Raw genomic sequence first — 26,056 nt, 5'->3', positions numbered from 1 at the left:
TTATATAATGATACAAAAACCCACATAACTATATATAATGGGAAGCAAGCAAGCAAGCAAAGAAAGAAAAGAAAGACCAACATTACAGGAAAGAAAACATCTTTCTGAAAATGGTAAGATAACTACTGCAAACAGAACTCCAAAACCGTGAAGGTTTGATGCTTTTTAGAAATTAGGTAAGCCAAAAAATAGCAAGGAGTATCCTTAAAAAGTCTCAGAGCTGATTCATTCATTTTCTTTCAACAAATAATGAATCACTGATTGCCACTGTTCTGTTACTTTCCCAGGCCCTGAAGACTAGTGGTGAACAGAAATAAAAGCTCCTTTTACTCCCTAAAAGTTGGATCTCCAAATTGGGTTGTTTCTGTGTGGAGTCCTCAGGCTACAGCCGGGGAGTCCACAAACCTGAGTGAGGGACCTTGTCTGTAAAACGAAATGTTTAACACATTTTCAAGTGTTTGGGATGCTGTAGTGATTATTGTATCTTTCTTTTTTTTTTTTTTTTTAAAGACTTTATTTATTCACGACAGACACAGAGAAAGAGAGGCAGAGACACAGGCAGAGGGAGAAGCAGGCTCCATGCCGGGAGCCTGACAGGAAACTCGATCCTGGGTCTCCAGGATCACACCCTGGGCTGAAGGTAGTGCTAAACCACTGGGCCACCGGGGCTGCCCATTTATTATATCTTTTTTTAAAGCAATGAGCTTGGGATGCCTGAGTGGCTGAGGTTGAGCATCTGCCTTTCGCTCAGGGCGTGATCCTGGAATCCAGGATCAAATCCCACATTGGGCTCCCTGCATGGAGCCTGCTTCTCCCTCTGCCTGTCTCTGCCTCTCTCTCTGTTTTTTTGTGAATAAATAAAATCTTTTTTAAAAATTATTAAAAAAATAAAATAAAGCAATGAGCTTATAGCTTTTAGTCATTATTCTCTCCAATTATTATCACAATATAGGTGTTACTTAAGTATTTTGATATACAACAGAGGAGCTTCATTCTTTAGCAGGCACTACTACTACAGAATAGTTTATTCCTCCTAGAAAACCATGGCTGCAACTCAGAGAGTTGTTCAGGTGACCAGTAATCCTTAGGATTTTCAGGGTAATATAAGTAATCCAACCAATTACTCCATTGCCAGAAGCGCTTTTACTGTTAAATTATGCATTCTAATTGGAACTCCTATGCACTGTTTGTAGGAATGTAAGATGGAATAGCCACTGTGAAAAATGGCAATCCTCCCAAAAACTAAAAACAGAATTACCCTATGACCCAGCAATTCCACTTCTGGGTATTTACCCAAAAGAACTGAAAGCAGGGTCTTGAAGAGGCATTTGTACACCCATGTTCATAGCAGCATGATTCACAATATCTAAGCCCAAAAGAGGAAGAAAATTCTAACATGCTATAACGTGGCTGAACCCTGAAGATGTGATAAGTGAAAGAAGCCGGTCACAAAGGACAAATACTGTATGTTTCCACTTATCTGAGGTATCTAAAGAAGCCAAATTCAGACACACAGAGTAGAGGGTAGCTGCCAGAGGATTGGCAGGAGGGATGGGGAGTTAGTGTTTAATGGGAGTGGAGTTTCAGTTTGGCAAGCCCAAGAGAGTTCTGGAGATGAAGGGTGGTTATGTTTGCACAACACTGTGAATGTACTCAATATCACTAAACTTAACAATGCTTACGACTGTCAATCTTATGTGGATTTTACAATTAACAATCAGAAAAAATTACGCATTCTCACATTTCCAATGTTTACGCATTTAAAATACTGAGGACAAGGGGTGCCTGGGTGGCTCAGTAGATTAAGTATCTGCCTTCGGCTCAGGTCATGATCCCAGGGTCCTGGGAGCAAGTCCCACATCAGGCTTCCTGCTCTGTAGGGAGCCTGCTTCTCCCTTTCCTGCTCTCCCTGCTTGAGCTCTGTGAAATAATAAAATCTTTAAAAAAAAAATAAAAATAAAATAGTAAGACAAGTTTTTAGGATATTTCGTACCACCCAGTTATGTATTCATGCCTTCTTTCACTAATCCCAACTGGTTTCAACTATGATTTAGTTCAATCCTAGACTTATTATCTTATTATCCCCATTTTTAGGGCTTCTCAGAACTCTGTTCTCCACCTCTACTCTGCTTTGATTCTCATCCCTGCTCTGGCATCTAGGTCCTTATTTATAGTTTCAGAGGAAGGAAGGAAGAGGTTAGCATCCCTTGTAGGAGGATTCTGACAAGCCTGTGGGAGGCAGAGGAAAGGCAAACCATAGCTTTAGCTCTGACTTCCCAAAGTTAGGCATATCAGTCTTACTTCTCAGATTTGTAATCATTTCATCAATAAGAACGTCAATGTCGAAGGTGTCCAGATTCCAAGGAGATTAGAAATTTAAGGATAAAATTAATTACATCATTCCATTAAATTAAAAAGACTTTAAATAAAAGTATTTTAGGGACAGAAGAAATGTAACCTATATTTTGCTTAGTCTTTTCATTTCATTCATTAAATAGGGATATTATAGTGGTATGGTGATCATAGGTTTCATCTCCAAACTGGTTAGTTTTCTTGTGGGTCAAATTAGTAGTCTAATGAGTTGTTGGCTAGTGAGCAGGCTATAGCTATTTGGTAGGCTATTATTACTAATGTAGTTAAGTATGTGTATATAGGGACCATGCTCTTAATATAATTACATCCCATTTCTGAATCTTAGTAGTAAAGTTAAATGGGTCTTTACTGGGGGACCTGTGAACACCTCATGATTTACAATCTGTTTCCAACACTGCATCTGAAGCCTAGTGAACATGACATGCTATAATGCAAAATTATGTCAGTGGCTTAAATTAGCATTTTCAAGTTGATCCATCGCATTTCTCTGGATAACCTCAGGAATCAAGGAAGAAAGACTTAGGAAAAAATACAAAATCAGTCTCTGATTCTATCATCCTTCCTTTTACTTTTCTGTTTTGCACTAAAATTTACAGAAAAACAGTGGTAGTTAGGATTCTCTTCCAAATATATCTAGAGATTAGACATGAAGCAAGAGGCTAATAAAAAACAAGGGCAGCTTGCCTTTTTTTTTTTTTTAAACCTCTAGAATAGTTTTGGAGTATAAAATCCCTATCAGAAGAGTTCACATAAGGAAATGTTCCACCCCCATAGAGGAACTTTTGAAAAGGTATACCAGATTTCATCATTTCTAAGGTATTATACCTTACTAAGTACTCACCAAGTGACAAGGGCTCTTAACTCTTGATTTTAGGTTTTGGCTTCAAAGTTGGTCTTTTGATTACAGGATATACTCTAAACTATTATATGTAAATTGATTCCTCCTTGTGCACTGTCGGTGGGAATGTAAATCAGGTGCAGCCATTATGGAAAACAGTATCCTGGTTTCTCAAAACTCTAAAACTCGAACTACCATATAATCTAGCAATCCAATTTCTGGGTATATACCCCAAAGAAATTAAATCATAATCTTGAAGAGCACTCCCATGTGTGGGAATCTTATTTAGTTTTAAAAAAGGAAATCCTGCCTCTTATGACTACATGGATAAATGTGGAAGACATATGCTAAGTGAAATATATCAGTCAGGTAAAGACAAATACTATCTGATCTCCCTTGTAAGTGGAATCCAAAAAAGTCAAACTCATAAAAACAGAGTAGAAAGGTGACTGCCAAGGGCTAAAGAAAAAGTGGAAATGCTGGTACAACTTTCCATTATAAGACAATTAAGTTCAGGAGATCTAATGTACACCATGGCTTAATGAAATTTGCTAAAAGAGCAGATATTAAGTATTCTTGTCACGCACACACACAAAAAGTAAATATGTCAAATGGTGAAGAGATCTATTTGCTTAATTGGGGGAGATCATTTCACAATGTACACATATATAAAAACATTATATTATATACCTTAAATACATGACTATTTGTTAATCCTACCTCAATAGAGCTGAAAAAAATTTAAAAATTTTTAAAACAAAAGAGTAAATGGGTTCCTGATTATTTCAATGACAAAAGATGTCTATTTGAGCAGCTGATGGAAAAAAAAATGATAAACAAAGCTCACACCCTATTCATTTAGAATTGTAACTTCACAAAGGAAAATATGATTTATGCCAACCAAAAAACTTTGCTCACTAAATTTAGTATTAAAAGTCCAGAGGAGGGATCCCTGGGTGGCGCAGCGGTTTGGCGCCTGCCTTTGGCTCAGGGCGCGATCCTGGAGACCCGGGATCGAATCCCACGTCGGGCTCCCGGTGCATGGAGCCTGCTTCTCCCTCTGCCTGTGTCTCTGCCTCTCTCTCTCTCTCTCCCTCTCTGTGACTATCGTAAATAAAAAAAAAAAAAAATTAAAAAAAAAAAAAAAAAAGTCCAGAGGAGATGGTTAACCTATTAAAATTTAAAACCCAAGGGCCCCTGGGTGGCTCAGTGGTTGAGCATCTGCCTTCAGCTTAGGTCCCACATCCAGCTCCCTGTGGGAAGCTTGCTTCTCCCTCTGCCTGTGTCTCTGCCTGTCTCTCTCTGTCTCTCATGAATAAATACATTTTTTTAAAAAAATTTAAAACCCAAGAAACACCTTACAGTAATACTCATTTAGGTTTCCAAAAACACAGATTTCCTATTCCCGGCAATTCCAACAAACTCTATGGTATGTATCTATAGAAAGTAATAAAACTGGGCAGCCCCAGTGGCTCAGCGGTTTAGTACTGCCTTGGGTCCAGGGCATGGAGACCCAGGATTGCGTCCCACTCCCTGCATGGAGCCTGCTCCTCCCTCTGCCTGTGTGTCTGCCTCTCTCTCTCTCTTTCTCTGTGTCTCTCATGAATGAATAAATAAAATCTTTATAAAAAAAAAAGTAATAAAACTTAATTGACATGCCATAGCTAAAAATAAGCTCCTTTCCAACCCTATCAGATGAGCTTTAAGAGAACTAAATTTTAAAAACAGATATTATAATCTGTTTACTTTCTTCTCTTTATAAAATTAAGCAGATGACTGCATTTTCAGGTGTCAAACTTTTCTATGATTTTCAAAAAAATCCCTGCTCATCAGGGAGCCTGCTTTTTTCTCTCTCTCTCCCTCTGCCCCACCCTGCCCACTCACTCCCTCACTCTCTTTCTCAAATAAATAAAATAAAATAAATCACAGGTTCTAAGCCAGAATGCCGGGGTTTCAAGCCTGTCACTGCAACTTATGAGTTCTAGCTGCTGATCCTGAACAACGGGGCTAATTAAAGAACCCAGCTCAGAGAATGACATGATCACTAAATGATATAATCCACATAAGGGCTTTAGCATAGTACCTAAGGTACAAGAAGCATTCAATAAATAGTATAATATACTTTTCTAAAGATTTATTTACTTATTTGAGAAAGAGAATGCTCATGAGAGGGACAGACAGAGAGGGGATAAAGGCAGACAGCCCCCTGAGCACAAAGCTCAATCCCAGGATCCTGAGATCATGACCTGAGCCGAAAAGCCAAATGCTCAATGGACTGAGCCACCCAGGCACCCCAGTAACAGTATTTTTTTTTTAAAGAATGCAATGATCTTTATGAGGTTTCATCAATAAGCTATATATACAGAACCATGGGACATCATCAGCCTAAAATGTAATCTAAAACACTCACTAAGATTAACACTGCTCAGGGGTGAAGTAATCTGCTCAATTATCATAAGTGGTAAAACCAGGACTAAAAATAAAATCCAGATTCCTTACTCCTGATTCAGTGATTTTTACTCTATAAAATAGAGCTTTGAAAGGCTAAAGAAATAATCAGTCCTTGTGCTCAATATCATCATCCTATTTGTTTGGTTATTGTTTACTGAGACTTTCCTAAAAAGCCAGGCATTGTGGCTGTGTTACATGCATATGCATCCATCTCAACTCTATCTTTTTGATTAATAGACCACAGAGATTATGGTTAGAATATCTCTTTTCAAAATTTAGTCACCTGAAAGCTCATTTGAGGGGGAAAAATGAGTTTACTCTCAGTTATGACAAGCCAATTAAGTTTAATTGTCATCAGTTTTCATCTGTTCCTAGTTCTAACTTTGGCTTAGGAAACATGAAACCAAAAGATAAACAAAACAAAACAAAAATCCAGAAAACCCATTCCATAAACATACAAAGTGAAGGAAGAAAACAATGTTTAAATTATTAATTCAGTGACATTTTAAAAACTTCCATTTAAAGAACTGCCTAAAATAAATAAATAAATAAATAAATAAAGAACTGCCTAATAAAAAAGAAACAGAAAATTCAAAACAAAACAAACCCTGTAAGGAAGTGAGTAATCAAAAAAGCATCCACTTGGGTATATCTCCTATATAAAGGAGATATACCTATATCTCCTATACAGGTATAATACCTATATAGGGCATATCTCCTATATATCCCAGATACCTGGGTATCTTCAGGTACCATGAGATGGTATCTTTAAGAAGTTAAGAATGATAAATGAGGGACGCCTGAGTGGCTCAACGGTTGAGCGTCTGCCTTTTTGGTTGAGGGTGTGATCCCGGGATCCGGGATCGAGTCCCACATCCAGCTCCTCTCGGGGAGCCTGCTCTCCTCCCTCTGCCTGTGTCTCTCATAAGTGAATAAAGAAAAAAAAAAAAAGATAAATGACGGCAGGTGTGCCTGGCTGGCTCAACCAGTGGAGCATGTGGCTCTCGATCTTATTCAAGCCCCATGTTGGGCTCAGAGATTGTTTAAAAATAAAATCTTTAAAAAAGAAAAAACTGAGAACGATACACAGGTGCAGAAAAGATTCTGTTAAATTTCTGAAGCATCAAGGTATTTGATTACAAGTTTGATTTTTTTTTTTAGAAGAGGAGAAAAGAAACATACTTCCATATTTATATATCCTCCCAACAGTCACTAATGGAAGCCTATATTGTTAGAACAAATATGTAACACTGAAGCTTAAGATACAGAAAAATATCAAACTTCTAAATGTAAATATCAAGTCATGATATTTAAGCACTTTAAGATTTAGATAAAGCTTAATCTACTCAGTGTTTCACACTTTTAGGCTATGTTCTGGATTTTAAAATTTCTCTTATCGGGATCCCTGGGTGGCGCAGCGGTTTGGCGCCTGCCTTTGGCCCAGGGCGCGATCCTGGAGACCCGGTTTCGAATCCCACATCAGGCTCCCGGTGCATGGAGCCTGCTTCTCCCTCCGCCTGTGTCTCTGCCTCTCTCTCTCTCTCTCTCTCTGTGACTATCATAAATAAATTAAAAAAAAAATCATTAAAAAAAAAATAATAAAATAAAATAAAATTTCTCTTATCTCAGAGGTTTTATGTCAGAAGATAGTCTGAGCTACAGGTACTTTTACATTTGACCCAAAAGAGACCTAGAGCAAATGACAAAATCCATCGAGTCCTTCCCTTTGCCTTCTTCTACTCATGGACTTGGAAATAATCCAAGCAGGGTGTTTGAGTCACAAGGATTCCCAGAACTCTCTGGGAAATATATACCCTCAAAAACTGTCCACATGTGGATGGACCTAGAGGGTATTATGCTGAGTGAAGTAAGTCAATCAGAGAAGGACAAACATTATATGGTATCTTATTTATTGTTTATTTATTTCTTCAATTTATTAATTAATTAATTAAATTAATTATTTATTATTATTATATTTGGGGAATATAAAGAATAGTGAAAGGGATTAAAGGGGAAGGGAGAGAAAAGGTGCCGTTCTTGTTTCTTGTTACCACAATTTCCCTTTTTACAATACAACTGGCAGTTGCTCAAGTTGTATTCCTTTATGTATAAGATGACCAGTAAACTGTAAACTTTCCCATCCGGAAATATCAGTGAGGGTGAAAAAAACATAAAAGATACCTAACTCTGGGAAATGAACAAGGGGTGGTGGAAAGGGAGGTGGGCGGGGGGGTTGGGGTGACTGGTTGACAGGGCACTGAGGGGGGCACTTGACAGGATGAGCACTGGGTGTTATACTATATGTTGGCAAATTGAACTTCAATTTTAAAAAAAAGGAGGTAGCCCAGGTGGTTCAACGGTTTAGCGCCGCCTTCAGCCCAGGGCGTGATCCTGGAGACCGGGATCAAGTCCTGTGTCAGGCTCCCTGCGTGGAGCCTGCTTCTCTCCCTCTCTCTGTGTCTCTCATGAATAAATAAATAAAATCTTTTTAAAAAAATTTTTTTAAAGGGCAGCCCGGTGGCTCAGCGGTTCAGTGCCTGCCTTCGGCCCAGGGCATGATCCTGGAGACCTGGGACAGAGTCCCACATCGGGATCCCTGCATGGAGCCTGCTTCTCCCTCTGTGTTTCTGCCTCTCTCTCTCTCTCTCTCTCTCTCTCTGTCTCTCTCTCTCATGAATAAATAAATAAAATCTTAAAAAAAAAAAAAAAAAAGCTGTCCACATTAAGAGGTCCTGACATGGAGCAGAATAGAAGTCTTTGGGCATTTTCCCTTAGCAGAGCCAACAGAGTTGTGTGAAAGGTACATTCCTTCATCATCACCCCTCAAATGACTGACCATATTAGTGATAAAGTCTACAGCCAGGGATCCCTGGGTGGCGCAGCGGTTTGGCGTCTGCCTTTGGCCCAGGCGCGATCCGGAAGACCCGGGATCGAATCCCACATCGGGTTCCCGGTGCATGGAGCCTGTTTCTCTCTCTGCCTCTGTCTCTGCCTCTCTCTCTCTCTCTCTCTCTATCATAAATAAATAAAAATTGAAAAAAAAATTAAAAAAAAAAAAGTCTACAGCCATACACATAACAATGTTACATGAACTTAATCACATTGGAATTAAAAAAAAAAAATCACACTCTTCTGTAGCCAATGGAATTAATCAGATCCTTTATTTAGGCTATAATCCAAAATAATTTCTGGGTACCACACCCTTTTTTGTGTTTTGTATATACTAAACTTCCTTAAAAACAAAAGAACTCTTCCTGCTTCTCAGACAGGAATCTGAAGAGCTGAGGTTCACTGAGCTCTGGATCACTGGTAAAATCCAGAGTTGTTACAAGAGCTTGTGTTTTTTAAGCCAGCCCAGGGTGGTACAAAGGCTGTGTCTTCATTTGAGTAATCCCAGATTATCACCACAATCAGTCCCATACCAGACTTCAAGGAGTAGCAGAATAATCTGAGTGAAGATGTTTTACACGGCACCAAAATACAGTCTCCATTTCTTATTTTGGGGGTAATGAAGCAGTATGAAAACTAGGCACTGCAGCTGCTATAAGCATCTGATCGTTGGCTAGAAAATAGTCTGGTTACTTATAGCTATGGTCTGAAAATTCGTGTCCCCTCCCTCTCAAATTCATTTGTTGAAATCCTCACCCTCAATGGCATTGCACAGTAGATGGGACTTTCGGGAAGTATTTAAGACATGACTCTGGAACCCTCATGAATGGGGTTAGTACCTTATAAAAGAGGCTCCAGAAAGATCCCTAGCCCCTTCCTCCACATAGGTACATAGCAAGAAGTCCACGACCAGAAATGGGCCCTCACCCAACCATGCTGGCACCCTGATCTCAGACCTTCAGGCCCCAGAACTGTGAGCAATAAATTTCTTTTTTAATTTTTTAAAAAAAATTTTTTAAGATTTTATTTATTCATGAGAGACAGAGAGAGAGAGAGAGAGAGACAGAGACAGAGAGACAGAGAGACAGGCAGAGGGAGAAAAGCAGGCGCCACGCAGGGAGCCCGGGAGCCCGATGGGGGACTCGATCACCGGACTCCAGGATCACGCTCCGGGCTGAAGGCGGCGCTAAACCGCTGAGCCACCCGGGCTGCCCGAGCAGTAAATTTCTGCTGTTTATAAGCTACCCAGTCTACAGTGTTTTGTCAGAGTAGCCCAAAAGGACTAAGACACATACAAAAAACCCTGCTCTAGGGACACCTGGGTGGCTCAGCGGTTGAGCATCTGCCTTCAGCCCAGGGCGTGATCCCGGGTCCAGGGATCACGTCCCACAACAGACACCCTGTCAGGAGCCCGCTTTTCCCTTTGCCTGTGTCTCTGCCTCTCTCTGTGTGAATCTTGTGAATAAATAAAATCTTCAAAAGAAATTTTTAAAAATCTTGCCCTATGTCAAGAAAATATTTTTTTTTCCTTAGCACATCTATATGCCAAGTTGATAAACTTTCAGTCATCATTTTATACTGCTTAACTACTCAAAATGCTGTGAGAGGGTATTGTGAAGTACTTTGATATTTATTTAATTATACACCAAACAGATAATCAAGCCAACCAAATGATGCCAATTCAAGAGGAAGGAAGGATCCTGCAGTTCATATCAACTCCCAGGAAATCATATGTAACAAATTAGTTTCTGAATAAATACAACTTTGAGAATCCCACAGGAGAACATGTGCCAATTAGAGGTCCCTGCTGTAACGGTGGCACATAATTGGCCTCTGGCTATTTGCTCCACTGTCTCCAGTTGGAGCCCAGCTCACGTAGGCTCCTCAGTAGCAACATGAGTTGGATTTTCTGCCAATGTCCAAGTGTCAATCTAGAACTGAAGCAAATTTCCTGGTAGTTCAGTGAATTCACCTATTTTTCTCATAGTCAAATACATAAAAGTAGCACATACAAAGACAAGATTTAATCTTTAATGCTATTCTAGGCATGCACTGGAATGAGATGTTCACATGTATTATGTATGGATTATCTAGCTAAGGAAGATTAATAAAATTTGCAGCATTTACAAGTCAAAAAAAATTTGTACTCACTGTGAATCATGCTTCCTGGTTGAACAGTAAGAATTTTTTTTTTTTAAGATTTTATTTTTGAATAATCTCTATACCCAACATGGGGCTCAAACTCCCAACCCGAGATCAAGATTCCCATGCTGTATGGACTAAGTCAGCTGGGTGCCTCAAAAAGAATTTTTTAAAAAAAATTTATTTATTTATTCACAAGAGACACGCAGAGAGAAGCACAGACATAAAGGAGGGAGAAGCAGGCACTCCATAGGGAGCTCAATGCAGGACTCAATCCCAGGACTCCAGGATCATGACCTGAGCCAAAGGCAGATGCTTGACCACTGAGCCACCCAGGTGCCCCAAGAATTTTTAAAGATATAAAAAAGCAGCAGATATTTTTCCTTGTGTTGGTTCCTAAATACTGTATAAGTTCTCCTATTGGGAAGGCATCTAAAACAAGCTATGAATTAAAAAAATAATAACTATTAAACATTTGTACAAGTAATGCATACTCTGTAAAAATACTAGAAAATATAAAAAGGCAAAAATGAAAATACAAACAGAAAGAGACACTAGCAATTCTACTTCCAGAGGATCAGACTATGTATATAGTTGTAGACATTTTTTCCTAGCCAAGTAAGATTCTTACCAATCTGTGGTAAACCTATCAATTTGTGAGGTTTCTTCAGCTCGCCGGTGTGCAAAGGAACAGACCTCTCTTTTTAGAAGTCTGTAGACTTAGAGTGCCTGGCTCAGTTGGTTAAGCATTCAACTCTTGATTTCGGTTCAGGTCATGATCTCAAGGTTGTGTGATGGAGCCCCACACTGGGCTCTGCGCTGGGCATGGAGTCTGCTGGAGATCGTCTCTCCCACTTCCCTCTCTTCCCTGCTCTTGTGCACTTGCCTTCTCTCTCAAAAAAAGTCTCTAGACTTAACCTTCTTATTAATACTACTTGTATCTTAAGTCTACCAATCCATTAAAAGTACTGCATTTTCCGGTAGTTACTGAATACTCTAGTTTATTTTTGCTGTTTAATAAATATCCCATAACCCAAATATTATGCTGGCTATCTGGTTAATTTTAAAACCACTTATGAAGTACTAAGATTTTAGTTCCAAATACACATACAGAGAAGACCAATGTGATTCCTTTCTTTAAACCAAGGAAGCTGGCACCCAGGTGGCTCAGCAGTTTAGCACCACCTGCAGCCCAGGGTATGATCCTGGAGACCTGGGATAGAGTCCCATGTCAGGCTCCCTGCATGGAGCCTGCTTCTCCCTCTGCCTGTGTCTCTGCCTGCCTCTCTCTCTCTCTCTCTTTCTCTCTTTCATGAATAAATAAATAAAATCCAAAAAAAAAAAAAAAACCAACACCAAGGAAGCTTAGCCCTGCTAAGTGCAGGGCCTGAGGTGGGGCCTGATCCCAAGACTGTGAGATCATGCCCTGAGTGAAAACCAAGAGACAGCCACCTAACCAACTGAGCCACCCAGGTGACCCTAAGCCAAGACACCTTTAAAACATCTGTGTCTGTTCCTCTACTCGTTCTCCAATTTATGGTTGCTTCTTTAGGCAAATAATCTGGATTTAAGACTGATTTATTTAGTCAATGTATATTTAACTCATGGCACAATGAGGCATTTTAAGCACTATCAAGATATATAAGAAAATCCATGTGGAACTAACTGATCTGAGTAAAGAGACTATGTTTAAATGATGAGGACAGCTTACCTTATCTGCATAAATTGGAACATCATGAAATGGAGATATATATTGTCCTTTTTCATTTTCTGCAAAATGAATTAGAAAAAGTTATCACCAATTTTTTGTTAATTGTGTTTCCAGATGCATTAAGCACACATTTTTAAAAATATTTTTTAGAGTAATTCTAGGTTTACAATAAAATTGAAAAAAAGGTAGAGATTTACCATATCCCTGCCTGCTCCCACACGTGCAGAGCCTCCCCACATTATCAACACCATTCACCAGAATAGTGAAGTAGACATTTTTTATTCCCACACCAGAAAAACTGGTTGTATATTTTACTTTCCTGACCCCTCCAAGATTGGGCTAAGTTTTCATCCTATGCTTTCCTTAGGTGTCTAACAGATACCAACCTCTATAATGAGGGCAGGGGCTGCCTTACATAATTTTGTATACCCAGAGTCTAGCAGTGCCTGGTATACAAAAGGGGATCAAACTGTTTTGGACTGATCTTACAACAGTTAACAGTTTACAGAACTAATGAAACAGTTGGGCTGGGAGTGGGGTGGGAGACAACGGAGGGGACCAACTTGCTGAATTACAAAACCCTATTGTTTTAAGTATAATGTTCCAGGAAGACAAAGTCATCTTAGATCATTATATTTCTTAAGGACAATCAAGTTGCAACAACACTTTCACAGGTAATTTCTATATTCTAGAGACCTAACTCCCATATCCAAAAAGTAATTTCAAAACTTCCTTACTGTTCTTTAGGTAAACCTCAGAGTTAGTCCACGCTGTATCCCTTCACATTTAAAAACCAAGGTACGGGACGCCTGGGTGGCTCAGCGGTTGAGCATCTGCCTTTGGCCCACGGTGTGAACCCCGTCCCACATTGGGCTCCCTTTGAGGGAGCCTGCTTTGCTTCTCCCTCTGTCTGTGTCTCTGCCTCTCTGTCTCTCATGAATAAATAAAATCTTTAAAAAAAATAAAAATAAAAACCAAGGTAGAAGAGCAAAGACTGAGTCCCATCTCCAGTTCCACTATGATCCCTTCAGACTCACCTGTGACTCTGCAATCCTATCCACTATCAGTTTTAAAGAGACTGGCAAATATAATATTACAGAGGTTAAAAAAAAAAATCCTCTGTTAAGGAAGGTGCGAAGAAATCTATGGCTTTAAAAAACTCTTAAAGTTAATTACATACTGCTAATTACTGGCATTTAAGTCCCAGAAAGTTCTGATAAAAAGCTCCTTCAGCCAGTGCCAAAGCCAAGGAGTGGCTGCAGTCTTCCACAATGGCCATCAAACACTCGCTACCAACACGTAACCTAAGTAAAAACTGCTGCACAAATACTGCTTGAAGGCAGTTACCTAAACCTCCCTCCACCTTCCAACTCTAGGGGCACCTCTCTAATTCCCTCTTACAGAGGAATTCTGGGGCAACACTAACTGCAACACAAACTCCGGGGCAACGAAACTACTTTTCCGTGAATTATTCATCAGAAGTTCCCACACTGCCTGATTTAACTCTGAAATTAAATAAAATGGGGAGTCCTAGCCACCCTGGATTTTACAGGAATCGTCAGCTCCGTGCGTCAACCTGAGTTCACTTTGTTTCCTCCCACAGCAGGAGCTTTGTGCAGATTCTCTCCGTATTCCCATTTGCCCCCTCCACCTCGCTCTTTCCTGCCCTGCACACATCACACGCAACGACCTCGCTGCACCTGCCCTGTTCCCTTCCCTCCGAGTAAAGCTGTTCTTTGCAGTTGAAATTGAACGCCTCTGGTGACACATTACCAAACGCCTCCGTCGTCTCCAATAATCTATTCCCAGAGGCTTGGGCGGTGGGCGGTGGGCGGTGGGCGGTGGGCGGTGGGGGGGGGCGGGGAGCGGTAGGTAGAGGTAAGGCCGAGGTAGCCTTCCTCCACCTGCAGGACGGAAAGGTCGTGCACCGGGTGAAAGCGCAGCTCGGCCGGCCCGGCTCTCAGCGCAGCTCCAGGTGCAGACTCGGGGTGGGTACCCCTCGGATGCCGATGCCCTGCCCGGGGGGAGGGGGGGCAAGAACTTGGCACTTTCTCACTCGTGCTTCCCAGACTGACGTCACCTGTTTGACTCGAGGGGAACAGCTTTCCGTTTCGCAAGCCGCCTTCCCAGCATCGCTGCTGCGGGGGACACCCCAGCGGGAGGGGAAGGAGCGCTACCGCCCCCCCACACCCCGGGGGGCTCGGGCCTCCACTCATGTGGCTCCTGATCCGAGCCTCAGTTTCCCCGTCTGCAGAACCAGGGGGCGGATGCGATCCTGCTCGGTGCCCACGAGCGGAGCTACGGCTCAGGAATTAAGGTCCTTAGGGAGTCACCCGCCGCGCCCCAGTCCTCCAAACCCAGCAATCCTCTTACGAGGGTTCGTTCACCTCCAGACCCCGTCGGGGGTGACTCGGTGGTTTCCTGTCCCGCCGGGCGGTGCCCGCCGAGCAGGGCACCTGCAAGACCAGCCCGGCCGGGGCCGGCCCCACCGCGCGTGTGGAAGGGGAGCGCCGGGCCCGCCGGGCCGCCTGCGGGCGCCACCTGCGACCCGGGGAGGCCCGGCCGCCCAGCCCCGGGGAGCCCGGGGAGCCCGGCCCGCGCCGGGACGAGGGGCGGAGCGCGGCCCGCAAGCGCCCGGGCAGGAGGCGAGCCGCGGCCCGGGAATGAATGGGCGGGCGGGCGGGGACGGGCCGCGGGCCGCCGACACTCACTGAGGAAGACCCGGTACTCGAGCGTGAAGGGCGCGGCGCGCTCCTCGCTGCTGAAGCCGCTCATGGTGCCGAGGACTGGCCGCCGCCGCCGCCGCAGAGCCACCACCAGCACGCGGCGCCGGCTGACAAGGACGAGCCTCCGCGCCTGCGCACCGCGGCCACTGGACCCGCGAGCCAGCGGGGAACGGCTTTAAGCGGCCGGCCCGCCCCGCGCGCAGGCGCACTCCGCCCCGCCCGCGCGTCCCCGCGCCCCGGCCCCGCCCCCGCCCCGGCCCCGCCCCTCGGGACCGCCCGCCCGCTGGCTCCCAGGCTGGGCCACGTGGCTGGCGGCGAGCGCTGGCCCGGCCTGCCTCCCCCCTCCGCCCCGAGGGCAGAGGGACCCTGACCGAGGGCAGTCACGGCGCAGGTTCTCAGCTCGCACCGGCTAGGCGTTGACCGGCACCCATCCCCCACCTTGCACACTGGGAACTGGCACCCCCCCTCGCCCCCCCTTCGCCCCCCTCGCCCCCCCTTCGTCCCCCTCGCCCCCCCTTCGCCCCTCCTCCGCCCAGAGTAATTCCTGGTCTCAGAAGGAGTTCCGAGGTCACGTGCTTCATCAGGCCCTGCCTTTGATCTTAAAGATGCGCATTTTAAGCAAATCCGAAGCATATTACTGACACACACACACACACACACCCTCCCATGGCTACCTGGTGAGTAACCAGCTCCACCACTTTCTGGTGTGGGACAGCGGGCAAATTGCTGCTAACCTTTCTGACTCGGTTTCTCATCTTGGAAACGGAGATAATAATAGTAGCTATTATGAGTCGTTGGGATGATTAACTGACCTGATGCATGTCAGGACTCCGAGGAAGAGCTGGCTCCCTGTGAGCACTATGGAACTGTGACTTGTTATTTCTACCCTCCCCGGTGAGGGAGGATTCACTCTGCCGCCCTCCTTGCTCAACTCACCCCGGAGTCCCAAGGGACTTTTCAGTTGTAAGCGTTGGGAAGGTCCAGGCATGAGCTCAGAGTCCCTTGAGCACGTTTCTCTCAGGCATAAGTTCCTTGGAGCTTGTTTTTCAACTTCTGTTCTATTGAGTCAGGCCAGACCCCAATAGCTAAAATCTGATTGAGGCTATGGTCAGTTAATTGCATCATTTACTTCCCCAATCCTACATATATATTTTTTAATGTATTTCAAAATCCAAATTATAAATTAGGAACTGATTATTCACTAATTTGATTATATAATAATGAGTATTTCAAAGAAAGCCTAGTTTGATGGGCTGGGTTCCTTTAAAAGATCTTGTTTTTCTGGGCCATTAAAGATAGTATGCTTTTGTTTTTTCAAGATTTGTTTATTTATTTTTGAGAGAGAGTGTGTGTGTGTGAGTGGGGGGAGGCAGAGGGAGAGAGAGAGTCAAGCAGACTCCAGGCTGAGTGCAGAGCCTAACACAGGACCCTGAGATCATGACCTCAGCCGAAATCAAAAGTTGGATGCTTAACTGACTGAGCCACAAGGTACCCCAAATATAATATGGTTTAAAGACATTTTGATTTAATTTTTTTATTTCAAAGCAATGACTACTATATAAACGGAGATGACCCCTGTATTAAATGAAAACCTAGTGGGATAATTTTCTAATGAGTTAGAATGTTACTCCCTTGTCTCCATCCAGACTCCAGTTAATTTTCAGAAAGCCATGACTCACTGACCTTTTGAACAGTACACCACACTATTTTACTGCAGTTGGAACACAAGGCAGGCAAAAAAAAAAAAAAAAAGAGTCAAGCAATAATTTAGTCAGTAATACAATATATTACTGGAAGTTAAAGGAATCTCTGCAGAATGAACACTAAAGTAGGATTAACTTCAGGGAGTTTCTTAAGGGGATGTTCTTTGGGCTGAGTTGCTCTCAGTTTTCTGCTTTTGAGCACAGGAACTAGCTTTTTGGAAAAACACAGAATCTTGTCTGTGGCTGACTTATGAACAAATGGAAATGATGCAATTGTGTACTACATACACTTTCCCTTTTGCCTCCTGCCAGCTCAGAGCAAGATAACAAAGTCTTGCTGACCTCTGGACTTGCACACCAACTTTTATTTCATTGAGTGTGTTTGGAAGGCCAGTCAGTAGCAACTCTAATAAAATGCCACGCCCTGGTTTTGCTGGGCCACAAGTCAGTGCTTTGGAACTTTTCCCTTGCAGGCAATGGTGGTGAGACCCACAGGCTCAAGTAGATGTTGTTCTATTTCTTTTTTTTTTTTTTTAATTTTTATTTATTTATGATAGTCACACAGAGAGAGAGAGGCAGAGACACAGGCAGAGGGAGAAGCAGGCTCCATGCACCGGGAGCCCGACGTGGGATTCGATCCCGGGTCTCCAGGATCGTGCCCCGGGCCAAAGGCAGGCGCCAAACCGCTGCGCCACCCAGGGATCCCTTTTTTTTTTTTTTTTTTTTTTTTAATTTTTATGTTGTTCTATTTCTCATATCTCCCTGAGCCTAGCATAGTACCTGGCCTAGAGGAGATATTTAGTGAATCTTTGCTGGGCTAATGGATAGAGGAATTAATGAAAAGGAGGTAACAATACCTTCATAAGTATATTAGTTTGACAAAGGATAAACCCAACGGCTGCCAAACGTTATATAATCTTTCTTGCTCTGTAACAACTCCAGTGGCACTTCTCTTCAATCTGTATCGTGTCTTCTTTGCTGTGCTTGACCCTAGCAGGTGCCTCTAATTTTCTGATGGCCTCTCTTCTTTGACTTATGACCACATTCTCCTCTGACATTTCTCCTACTTCTCTGGCCACTCATTTCACATTCTTCCTCTTAGCTTTGTCTTCATCTCTTTATCTTAATCATCATTGTCTTTCTTCTCATGTTCTCTGTCTCTAGAGATACCATCTCCCTAGATTGTCTCATGTATATATTTGGTATTAACTACCACCTTAGGTCTTGTAACATGAAAACTTTCAAATCTACAACTAAGTTTTATTTAACACTTATTGTGGTCATTGTCTCTGCTAGGTGGTAGGGATGTGGCACTTAGACAGACCCTCAAAGAAGGTCCTGGCCCTCAAAGAAGGTATAGTCCAAAGGGAAAGCAGACTTCAGCAAATAATTACAATAAATGTGGATAAGTAGAGTGATAGAGTAAGTACAAGGCATTGCATTATGGGAGCAGGGAGCCCCTTCAAGGCAGTGATCCTTAATCTATGACCAGGAGGATGAGAAGGGGTTAATAAAGCAAAGAGAACAAGGCAGAAGCCAGAAAGAGAATATTAAGAGATGAGACCAGAGGGACACCTGGGTGGCTCAGCGGTTGAGCATCTGCCTTTGACTCAGGGCATGATCCTGGGGTTCCGGGATCAAGTCCCACATAGAGCTCCCTATGGGGAGCCTGCATCTCCCTCTGCTTATGTCTCTGCTTTCTCTCTGTGTCTCTCATGAATAAATGGATAAAATCTTTAAAAGAGAGAGAGAGAGAGAGAAGACCAAAGAAGTAGGTCAGGGTTAAATGGTGGAGGTTCCTTGGAAAGCATGATGTAGGGTCTGAACTTTTCCCTAAAAGCAATGGGCAACTTAAGAGTTTTTAGCAGGAAAGGAGCATGATCAGAATTGCTTTAGAAAGTGGCTCTGTTATGGGCAGCCCCAGTGGCCCAGTGGTTTGGTGCCACCTTTGGCCCAGGGCGTGATCCTGGAGACTTGGGATGGAGTCCCACATCGGGCTCCTGGCATGGAGCCTGTTTCTCCTTCTCCCTCTGCCTGTGCCTCTCTCTCTCTGTCTGTGTCTCTCATGAATGAATAAATAACATCTTAAAAAAGAAAGAAAGTGAAAAAAAAAAAAGAAAGAAAGTGGCTCTGTTAGCAGCATGGAGCCTGGGTTGGAGTTTTAGCAAGACTACATACAAGGAGACCAAGGAGGCGGCTGCAATAGTGACTGAGGTTAAAGATGCTGATCAGGTCCTGAACGTACGTAGCAAAAGAGAAGAGCAATGATGGAGCTATGTTTAACATAGAATCAATGCAACTGGTTTCATTGGTTGGATGGAGTGGAAGACAAGGGACTGATTGCTTGAAAAAGGAAGGAAATTCTGACACACGCTACAACATGGATGAAACTTGAAGACCCTATGCTCGGTGGAATAAGTCAATCACAACAGCACAAAGGCTGTGTGATTCCATTTGCATAAAATACCTCGAGAAGTCAAATTCACAGAAACAGAAAGTAGAATGGTAGTTATCAGGGGCTGGGGTAAAGGGGGAATGGGGAGATAATGTCTAACGTTATGGAGTTTCAGTTTGGGAAGAGAAAAAAGTGCTAGAGGTGAATGCTAGTGATGGCTGCATGGCAATATGAATGTACTTTCTGCCACCAGACTGTACACTTAAGAATGGTTAAAATGGGGGGCACCAGGGATCCCTGGGTGGCTCAGCGGCTTAGTGCCACCTTCTGCCCAAGGCCTGATCCTGGAGTCCCAGGATTGAGTCCCACTTTGGGCTCCCTGCATGGAGCCTGCTTCTCCCTCTGCCTGTGTCTCTGCCTCTCTGTGTCTCTCATGAATAAATAAATAAAATCTTAAAAAAAAATGAATGAATATTTATTTCTTGTTCAAGTTTCGTGGTGGTGCTATGAATCACCTGTGGCTCTGACCCACATGCCTTCTCATTCGCAGACTGAAGCTGAAGTAGCATCCCCCAGCCTGCCCTAACAAGACCAAGCAGAGGGGGGAAGAAATGGCCAAACCACATAATGGCTCTTTAGCTTTTGCTTAGAAATGATGTATGTCACTTCCACTCACATTCAATTAGCTAAAGAAAGTTTTGTGACCTTGCCTGATGCCAGTGGGTTATGGAAATATACTCCTCCTGTATGAGACAATGCAAATGGTAACCGTGTCAAGGACTATATGATTCTCCTATAGGGAGAGAAGCAAATAGATAATAAAAATAATATTCTCTTATCACAGTCTACCTTCTTGATCATAAATACTCATTTCTATCCTTTTGGTATGAAAAATATACTCATTCTTCCTAACAAGAGTGACACCCAAAAGTTTCAACCAATCATGGAGATCCATGAAGGCCAAAGTTTAATATCTCATGATAGTCTCTGCATTATGTCCATATATAGCTCCTCTTGATCCAGAGACTAATGAACTCAAAGACAAACAAATGTCATCTACTGTCCCCCACATCTCTACCTAATACAAAATGGTTGAACAGAGACGGAATAAACACTTCTGTTCATCTAAAGAAAGAATGACAGTCTCACAACCATCACTGGTTCTTAGAATTCCCAAATCCTGCTGGGTGTAAGAAATATTCCTTGATTAAGTTCCAGTGCAGGTCCCTGGGAATAGTTCCTCGTAACTTGTGGCTGATTGGGACCAGAGCAGCTTTCTCAGCTTCCTTCCTATGCACAGAAATTTGGAAGCCCAAATGTCTCTAGCAATCACATCTTTTAACCCAAGCTGATATGTCTTGGCTGTACACCTCTCTTTACACCTTAGTAGCATTTTACCAACTTTGGACAGTCAGCTCTGTGTGCCAAATACCACGCTTATGATTCTTTTCAACAAACCTATCTCTCTAGGCATAACTGCTAAGGTAATGAACTTACCAAGCCTCCGCTGGAGAGCCACGCTCTTAGTCTGTTTTCCCTGGGTCACTTTATTCAACCAGGGACTTGTTGGCAGCCACTGCTCATGACCTTGATCTGGTCTCTGTCCAGAGGCTGAGTTTTAAACTCTGTTTACAAAACAGTTCTTTTCTGAGCTCATCTATTTCTTGTAGCAGCCCTGTCAAATGCAGCTAAAAACAACCAAGGCACACTCATGACAATCTGTTCCCCAACCATTTTGTCTAAACTCACAAGCTGCTTAATAGTAATCTGCCTTCTAAATGACCAAAAGCCACACCACTTGCTGCCCACCGCTGGGAAGCAATGGCACATACTTAAGGACAGCATTCTGCAACTTACACTGATTATTCTATCAGTCAGATTTTCTAGATAATGTTGAGTTAACAGACAGCCGTCCCCTGCTGAAATCTCACTACATTCGTTTCTCAGATTACATGTCAGGGCTACAGATTGGTTTGGCTCTGCTCCATGTATCTGTTATTCTAGAATCCTGATGGAGGGAACAGCTCTTATCGTGGTCTTATGTAGAGGGAGAAGAGAAACTTCTGAGTCACACTGTGGTTCCTAAAGCTTCTGGTTGGAGTTGATATAGAGCTTCTGTTCACTTTCCATTGGCCAAAGCAAGTCATGTAGCCAGGCCGAAAGTTAAGCGGACAGAGAATTATATTTATCTGCAGGGAGACATTTAAAATGCACTTGGTAACAAAGGGTTCTGTGCTCCTATTTCAGGGAAGAGAGTGAATAATTGGAAACAATAAGATAATCTTGTATTCCTCTGACACAGGAGTTTGGGAAACCTAGTCTATAGGGGACTACTGCCCCCAGCCCCTGTCCACAACAAATACAGAAGAGCAGGGAAAGAGAGTAAAGAATGGATGGATATAACAACAGTGACTTAGGACAGCAGTAGAGCTGGATGAAGAGGCAGCTTGAAGTCACAGTGGTGTAGTCTATTATATAAGACAGAGGAAAAAAATGTCCAGAATTGTCAGTAACACATAATGGAGAAAATCTTATAGAGATTCTAGGGGGTGACAAGAGATAGAAGTCCAGGTTGAGAAGTTCAGTAAGTGGTTAGATATGAGGCCTGGAACTGAGAAGAGAAAGGAAGGTTGGCTAAAGTCATTGATTTGGGCAAATAGAGCCACAGGAGAAGATGAGACTACCTAGCGGAACTATATATATTAATGAAATAAATATTTATATATAAACATGTAAATATTTAAATATAAATATATCTATATTTTTAAAAGATTTATTTTTATTTATTTATGATAGACATAGAGAGAGAGAGGCAGAGACACAGGCAGAGGGAGAAGCAGGCTCCATGCCAGGAGCCCGACGCGGGACTTGATCCCAGGACTCCAGGATCGTGCCCTGGGCCAAAGGCAGGTGTGAACCTGCTGAGCCACCCAGGGATCCCCCGAATATATATTTAAATATAAATATTTATATTTAAATATATATATTTAATATATATTTATATTTTATATATTTGTGTGATTGTATATTTATGTTTATTTTACATATATATATACATGGTTTACATATATATATATAGTTGTTGTTGTTTTTTAAAGTAGAGGGCCCAGAACAGAACCCTGAGAAATCTCAATATTCCAGGGATGGACGGCAGAAGAAAAGCCAAGAAAGGGTCAAAAGAAGCCATGACAGAGAGGTGGGGGCTAAAACAAGGAAGTATGGTGTCTTGGAAGCCAGAGAAAGGGGAGAGGGTTTAAGAAGAAGGAGATGAAAAAAAAAAAAAAAAGAAGAAGGAGATGATCAAGCCTTACATAGACTTCTCAGCATAACTGGTGCATGAGCATCTCATATTCACCAAATCCAAAAATCTTTTCTCTTGAGATAGACTCAGTTGCCAGTGCCTCAACTGCCCACTCATCCTACCAAGAGGTCCTTGTGGGTCTCTCCTGGTTAATCTCTGTGGCAGTCACTGGTAACCCACTCAATACCTGTTCACTCCCCTTTCTTTTTCCCAACAGGACTGTGTTGGTCAGACATGCATCCACTCACCCCTGGGTGGCCATGTATTTCGGGAAATGTGGTGCCATCCCAGCCCCAGGGGAGGGTCCGGTTAAGTTTATCACAGTGATTCTGTTCCCCCTTGCCAATGACTAGTTTGGTTAGAAATATGTGACACAATGCTGCCAATGCAGTCTAAGGGGAGGTTCTCTTGCTTCTATGAGAGATGCTCTTCTTTCTTTACACATTGTCATGGAATTTGCCAAGCACAGCTGTCTTACAATCTGGAGAGGACATAAGCTGCAGGTAGTACAATATACCCAAAAAGAAGATGCCAAGTGGACAAATCTTAGGTCTTGATGTCACTGAGCTGCTGACTTATTAAAACTGGGCCCTTCCTGCCTAAGGCTTTTTATGAAACGATAATAAATTGACCTTACTAATAGTTAATGCATGATGTAAGATAATAAATTGACTATGTTGTTGTGTAAAAACTGGTGTGATTCAGAGTATTATGTTTCTTGCAGCTGAAAGACATTCTAATGGATACAGCTTCCCATCAGTCACCTCCTCCCCAAGATTACTTAGATTGGGGCAGCCCCGGTGGCGCAGCGGTTTAGCGCCGCCTGCAGCCTAGGGCATGATCCTGGAGACCTGGAATTGAGTCCCAGGTCAGGCTTCCTGCATGGAGCCTGCTTCTCCCTCTGTCTGTGTCTCTGCCCCCCCCCCCCACCTCTCTCTGAATAAATAAATAAATCTTAAAAAAAAAAAAAAAAAAGATTACTTAGATTGGAGATTGACTCTGGTTCCAGGGAGGGGCTTTGATTCGTCTAAATCAATCATTGTAATCATATGCCCTTTACCTGTTCAGGTAAATGCTCCATCAAAGAGCATGGAACTCAGAACATGGCATTCTCCTAGCCACAGGGACTGGTTCAGGAATGGACACCTGATCTAAATAAGTTCCCTGCTTCCTTCTGAGAAGCTACTTTGTTCTCTTAGGCAAAGGTCACGGGAAGAGATAGTGCTTCTCAGGGCGCCTGGGTGGCTTAGTCAGTTAAGCATCTGCCTTCAGCTCAGGTCATGATCCTGGGGCCTGGGATCTGGCTCTCTGCTCAGCAGGGAGTCGGCTTCTCCCTCTCCCTCTGCCCCTCCCCCTGCTTGTGCTCCCTCTCCCTCTCTCTCTCAAATAAATAATCTTTTAAAAAGAGAGAGAGGTTCGTTCTCTCTCTTTCTCTCTCAATGTAAATAAGAAAGCAGGTAGCTCTGATTGCTGATGGCTGCATTCTGCACCACGAGGGAAGCCAGGCTGAGGACCAAGTTCACACGGTAGATGGCAGAGCAGAGGAATGGAGACAGTGTAGTGTGGTCCTTGGGAACATTGCTGAGCTTCTGAATCAACCAATCACCTGCACTTAACTATTTTGTGAACCTTCCATTTAAGCCAGTTACCGGCAACTAAAAGTATCCTGGAATGATGGCCCATCCTCCCCCATCCTAGCAGTTATGGGATAATACCAAATTGATCTCTCAAACATCTTGCTGTCTCTTCTCCATTCCTACTGCCTTAGCCAATCCCAGGATCTCTAACCAAGATCCCTCCTCCTACCTCACTGGTCTCCAGCTCCATCTCCCTCTACGTCACTGTCTACCCACTGCCAGGAGAAGCTTTAACAGATGAAGATCCGAGTGCATCACTTCCCTGCCTCAAACCCTCCTATCTGGCTGGCTCTAATTCCATCTTTAAGACTTACTTCAAGCCTCTTACAGGAATTCAGCTCCTCAAGCTGTCCCAGCTCTTCTTTGGCCAACCATGGTTGTTCCCTTGTGAAAAGTAGTATGCCGGCCGCATAATAGTTTTTGTCTTTTCTCTCTCTGCCTACTGGGCTGTGAGAGGTCCGTGTTCCCAGAGTCAACGGACACTAGGTTTGTTGAGAAGGAAACATGCCAGAATTTAAGTTTTATCTAAACTTGTCACATAGGCCTAAAAGGAGGGAGCTGACCAAGTAAGAGACTTGCTGAAGTGTCAAGAACACTTGATCGCAACCCACAGAGCCTGAAGCTTCCTTTCGATTTCCCCCACTGACAAGATGTGGGGGCCTCAGGGAAATTCCTGGGCCCCTATGCAACTCAGTTTCCCATCTGTAAAATGGGAATCCTGCCTTTTTGTCGGTGGTAACATAGCCTGCTGTCTGCCTTTTTGGGGAGGATGGCTACTTGCCTGGAAACTTTTCATTCACAGTAAAGATGCAAAAGAGGGAAAGCTACACATGCAATGAATGTAGAAAGTAAACACTCAACGCTTTCGTAATGAGTTTATTTTCCATGATTTATAGCAGAGGTAACTGGATCATTTTCCAAAGACATGGACTCGAGGAGAATGAAGGGGTGATTTTGATCATGAGAAGTGGCTTCAGAGGACCTCCAGACAGCACTGTGAATGAACAAATTACATTATGTAAAATACTCTTCCTTGGGGGTGGTCAAAACATGGAAATGTAGGTTGCTCTGCTACTAACACAGCTTGACTTTGGCTGTTCTAACCTCTCCGTGGAGAGGAAGACAGAGCGGGGCGGGGAGTGATTACTCCTCAAACAGAGAGTGATTTAACACCACCACTGGCTATGTGACAGATAAACTAATTTACCCAAATCACTAAGCGTGGGTTTTTCCATCCACATTAATTTGGTTGCTTGCACATGACAACAGCAGAATTTGTTGGTGACAGGGATTCAAAGGTCTGGGCATTGCAGCTCAGCAAGAGAACACAAACAACTCAAGGCAAGATACTACAATCACTCGGGCAGCTTTCGCCCCATCATGGACTGCAAGGCACAGGAGTCACAAGGGTGATTTCTTTCAGCCGGTGAAGGCTTGATGTGGTGCTGGATCAAACTAAATTTTCACCTTCTAATTAAACTGCTGGTATTCCTTCCATCTCAAATTTTTGGAAGCCACTGAATGTGATGGAAATGTGGTCTTCCGGCCAACACAGCAGTCTGGAGCCTGTGGCTGGCTGGTTTTATTTTTGGATTACAGGGGACCTCCATCAAGCCTCTTTGTTTTATTCTGAACTTCACTTTCCCAAATATAGGAAGGAGAATCCACAGCGGGTTGGGGAGTTGCAAAACCTGTGCTTTCTGGTCAGTTGGATCAAGACATGAGTCCTAGCTTCACCACCATCTAGTTATGTGACCTTCAGGAAGTTATTTAACTTCTCCAAGACTTGGGTTTTCCATCTGTAATATGGGAATAGTAATAAATACTTGCTTATTTCATTACATCATCTATTCAGCAGACATCTACTGAGTGCCTCCTATGTACCAGGCA

The 26,056-nt window shown here is 43.1% G+C and overlaps 1 protein-coding gene across 2 annotated transcripts in view; it reads right to left on the bottom strand.

The window, feature by feature from the left end:
• PPA1 (inorganic pyrophosphatase 1) overlaps nt 1-16,014 on the bottom strand; it is a 38,987-nt gene extending 22,973 nt beyond the window's left edge. The window contains exons 1-2 of one of the 2 annotated variants that reach the window (XM_041750663.1): nt 15,943-16,014; nt 12,405-12,463 (exon numbers count right to left, since the gene is read on the bottom strand). Coding sequence is in view for 1 of the 2 variants with exons in the window: in XM_041750662.1 (XP_041606596.1) it covers nt 12,405-12,463; nt 15,116-15,179 (123 nt within the window). In the remaining variant the exon portion in view is untranslated. Of the gene's footprint in view, nt 1-12,404; nt 12,464-15,115; nt 15,292-15,942 lie in introns of those variants that run through there. The other variant, XM_041750662.1, reaches the window with a different exon arrangement.
• Nucleotides 16,015-26,056: the final 10,042 nt, after the last annotated feature.

This window comes from Vulpes lagopus, chromosome 3, assembly GCF_018345385.1.
Source record: "Vulpes lagopus strain Blue_001 chromosome 3, ASM1834538v1, whole genome shotgun sequence".
Classification (NCBI taxonomy): domain Eukaryota; kingdom Metazoa; phylum Chordata; class Mammalia; order Carnivora; family Canidae; genus Vulpes; species Vulpes lagopus.
The sequence above is the reverse complement of the archived record's forward strand: the minus strand, read 5'-3'. Positions and strand labels throughout refer to the sequence as shown.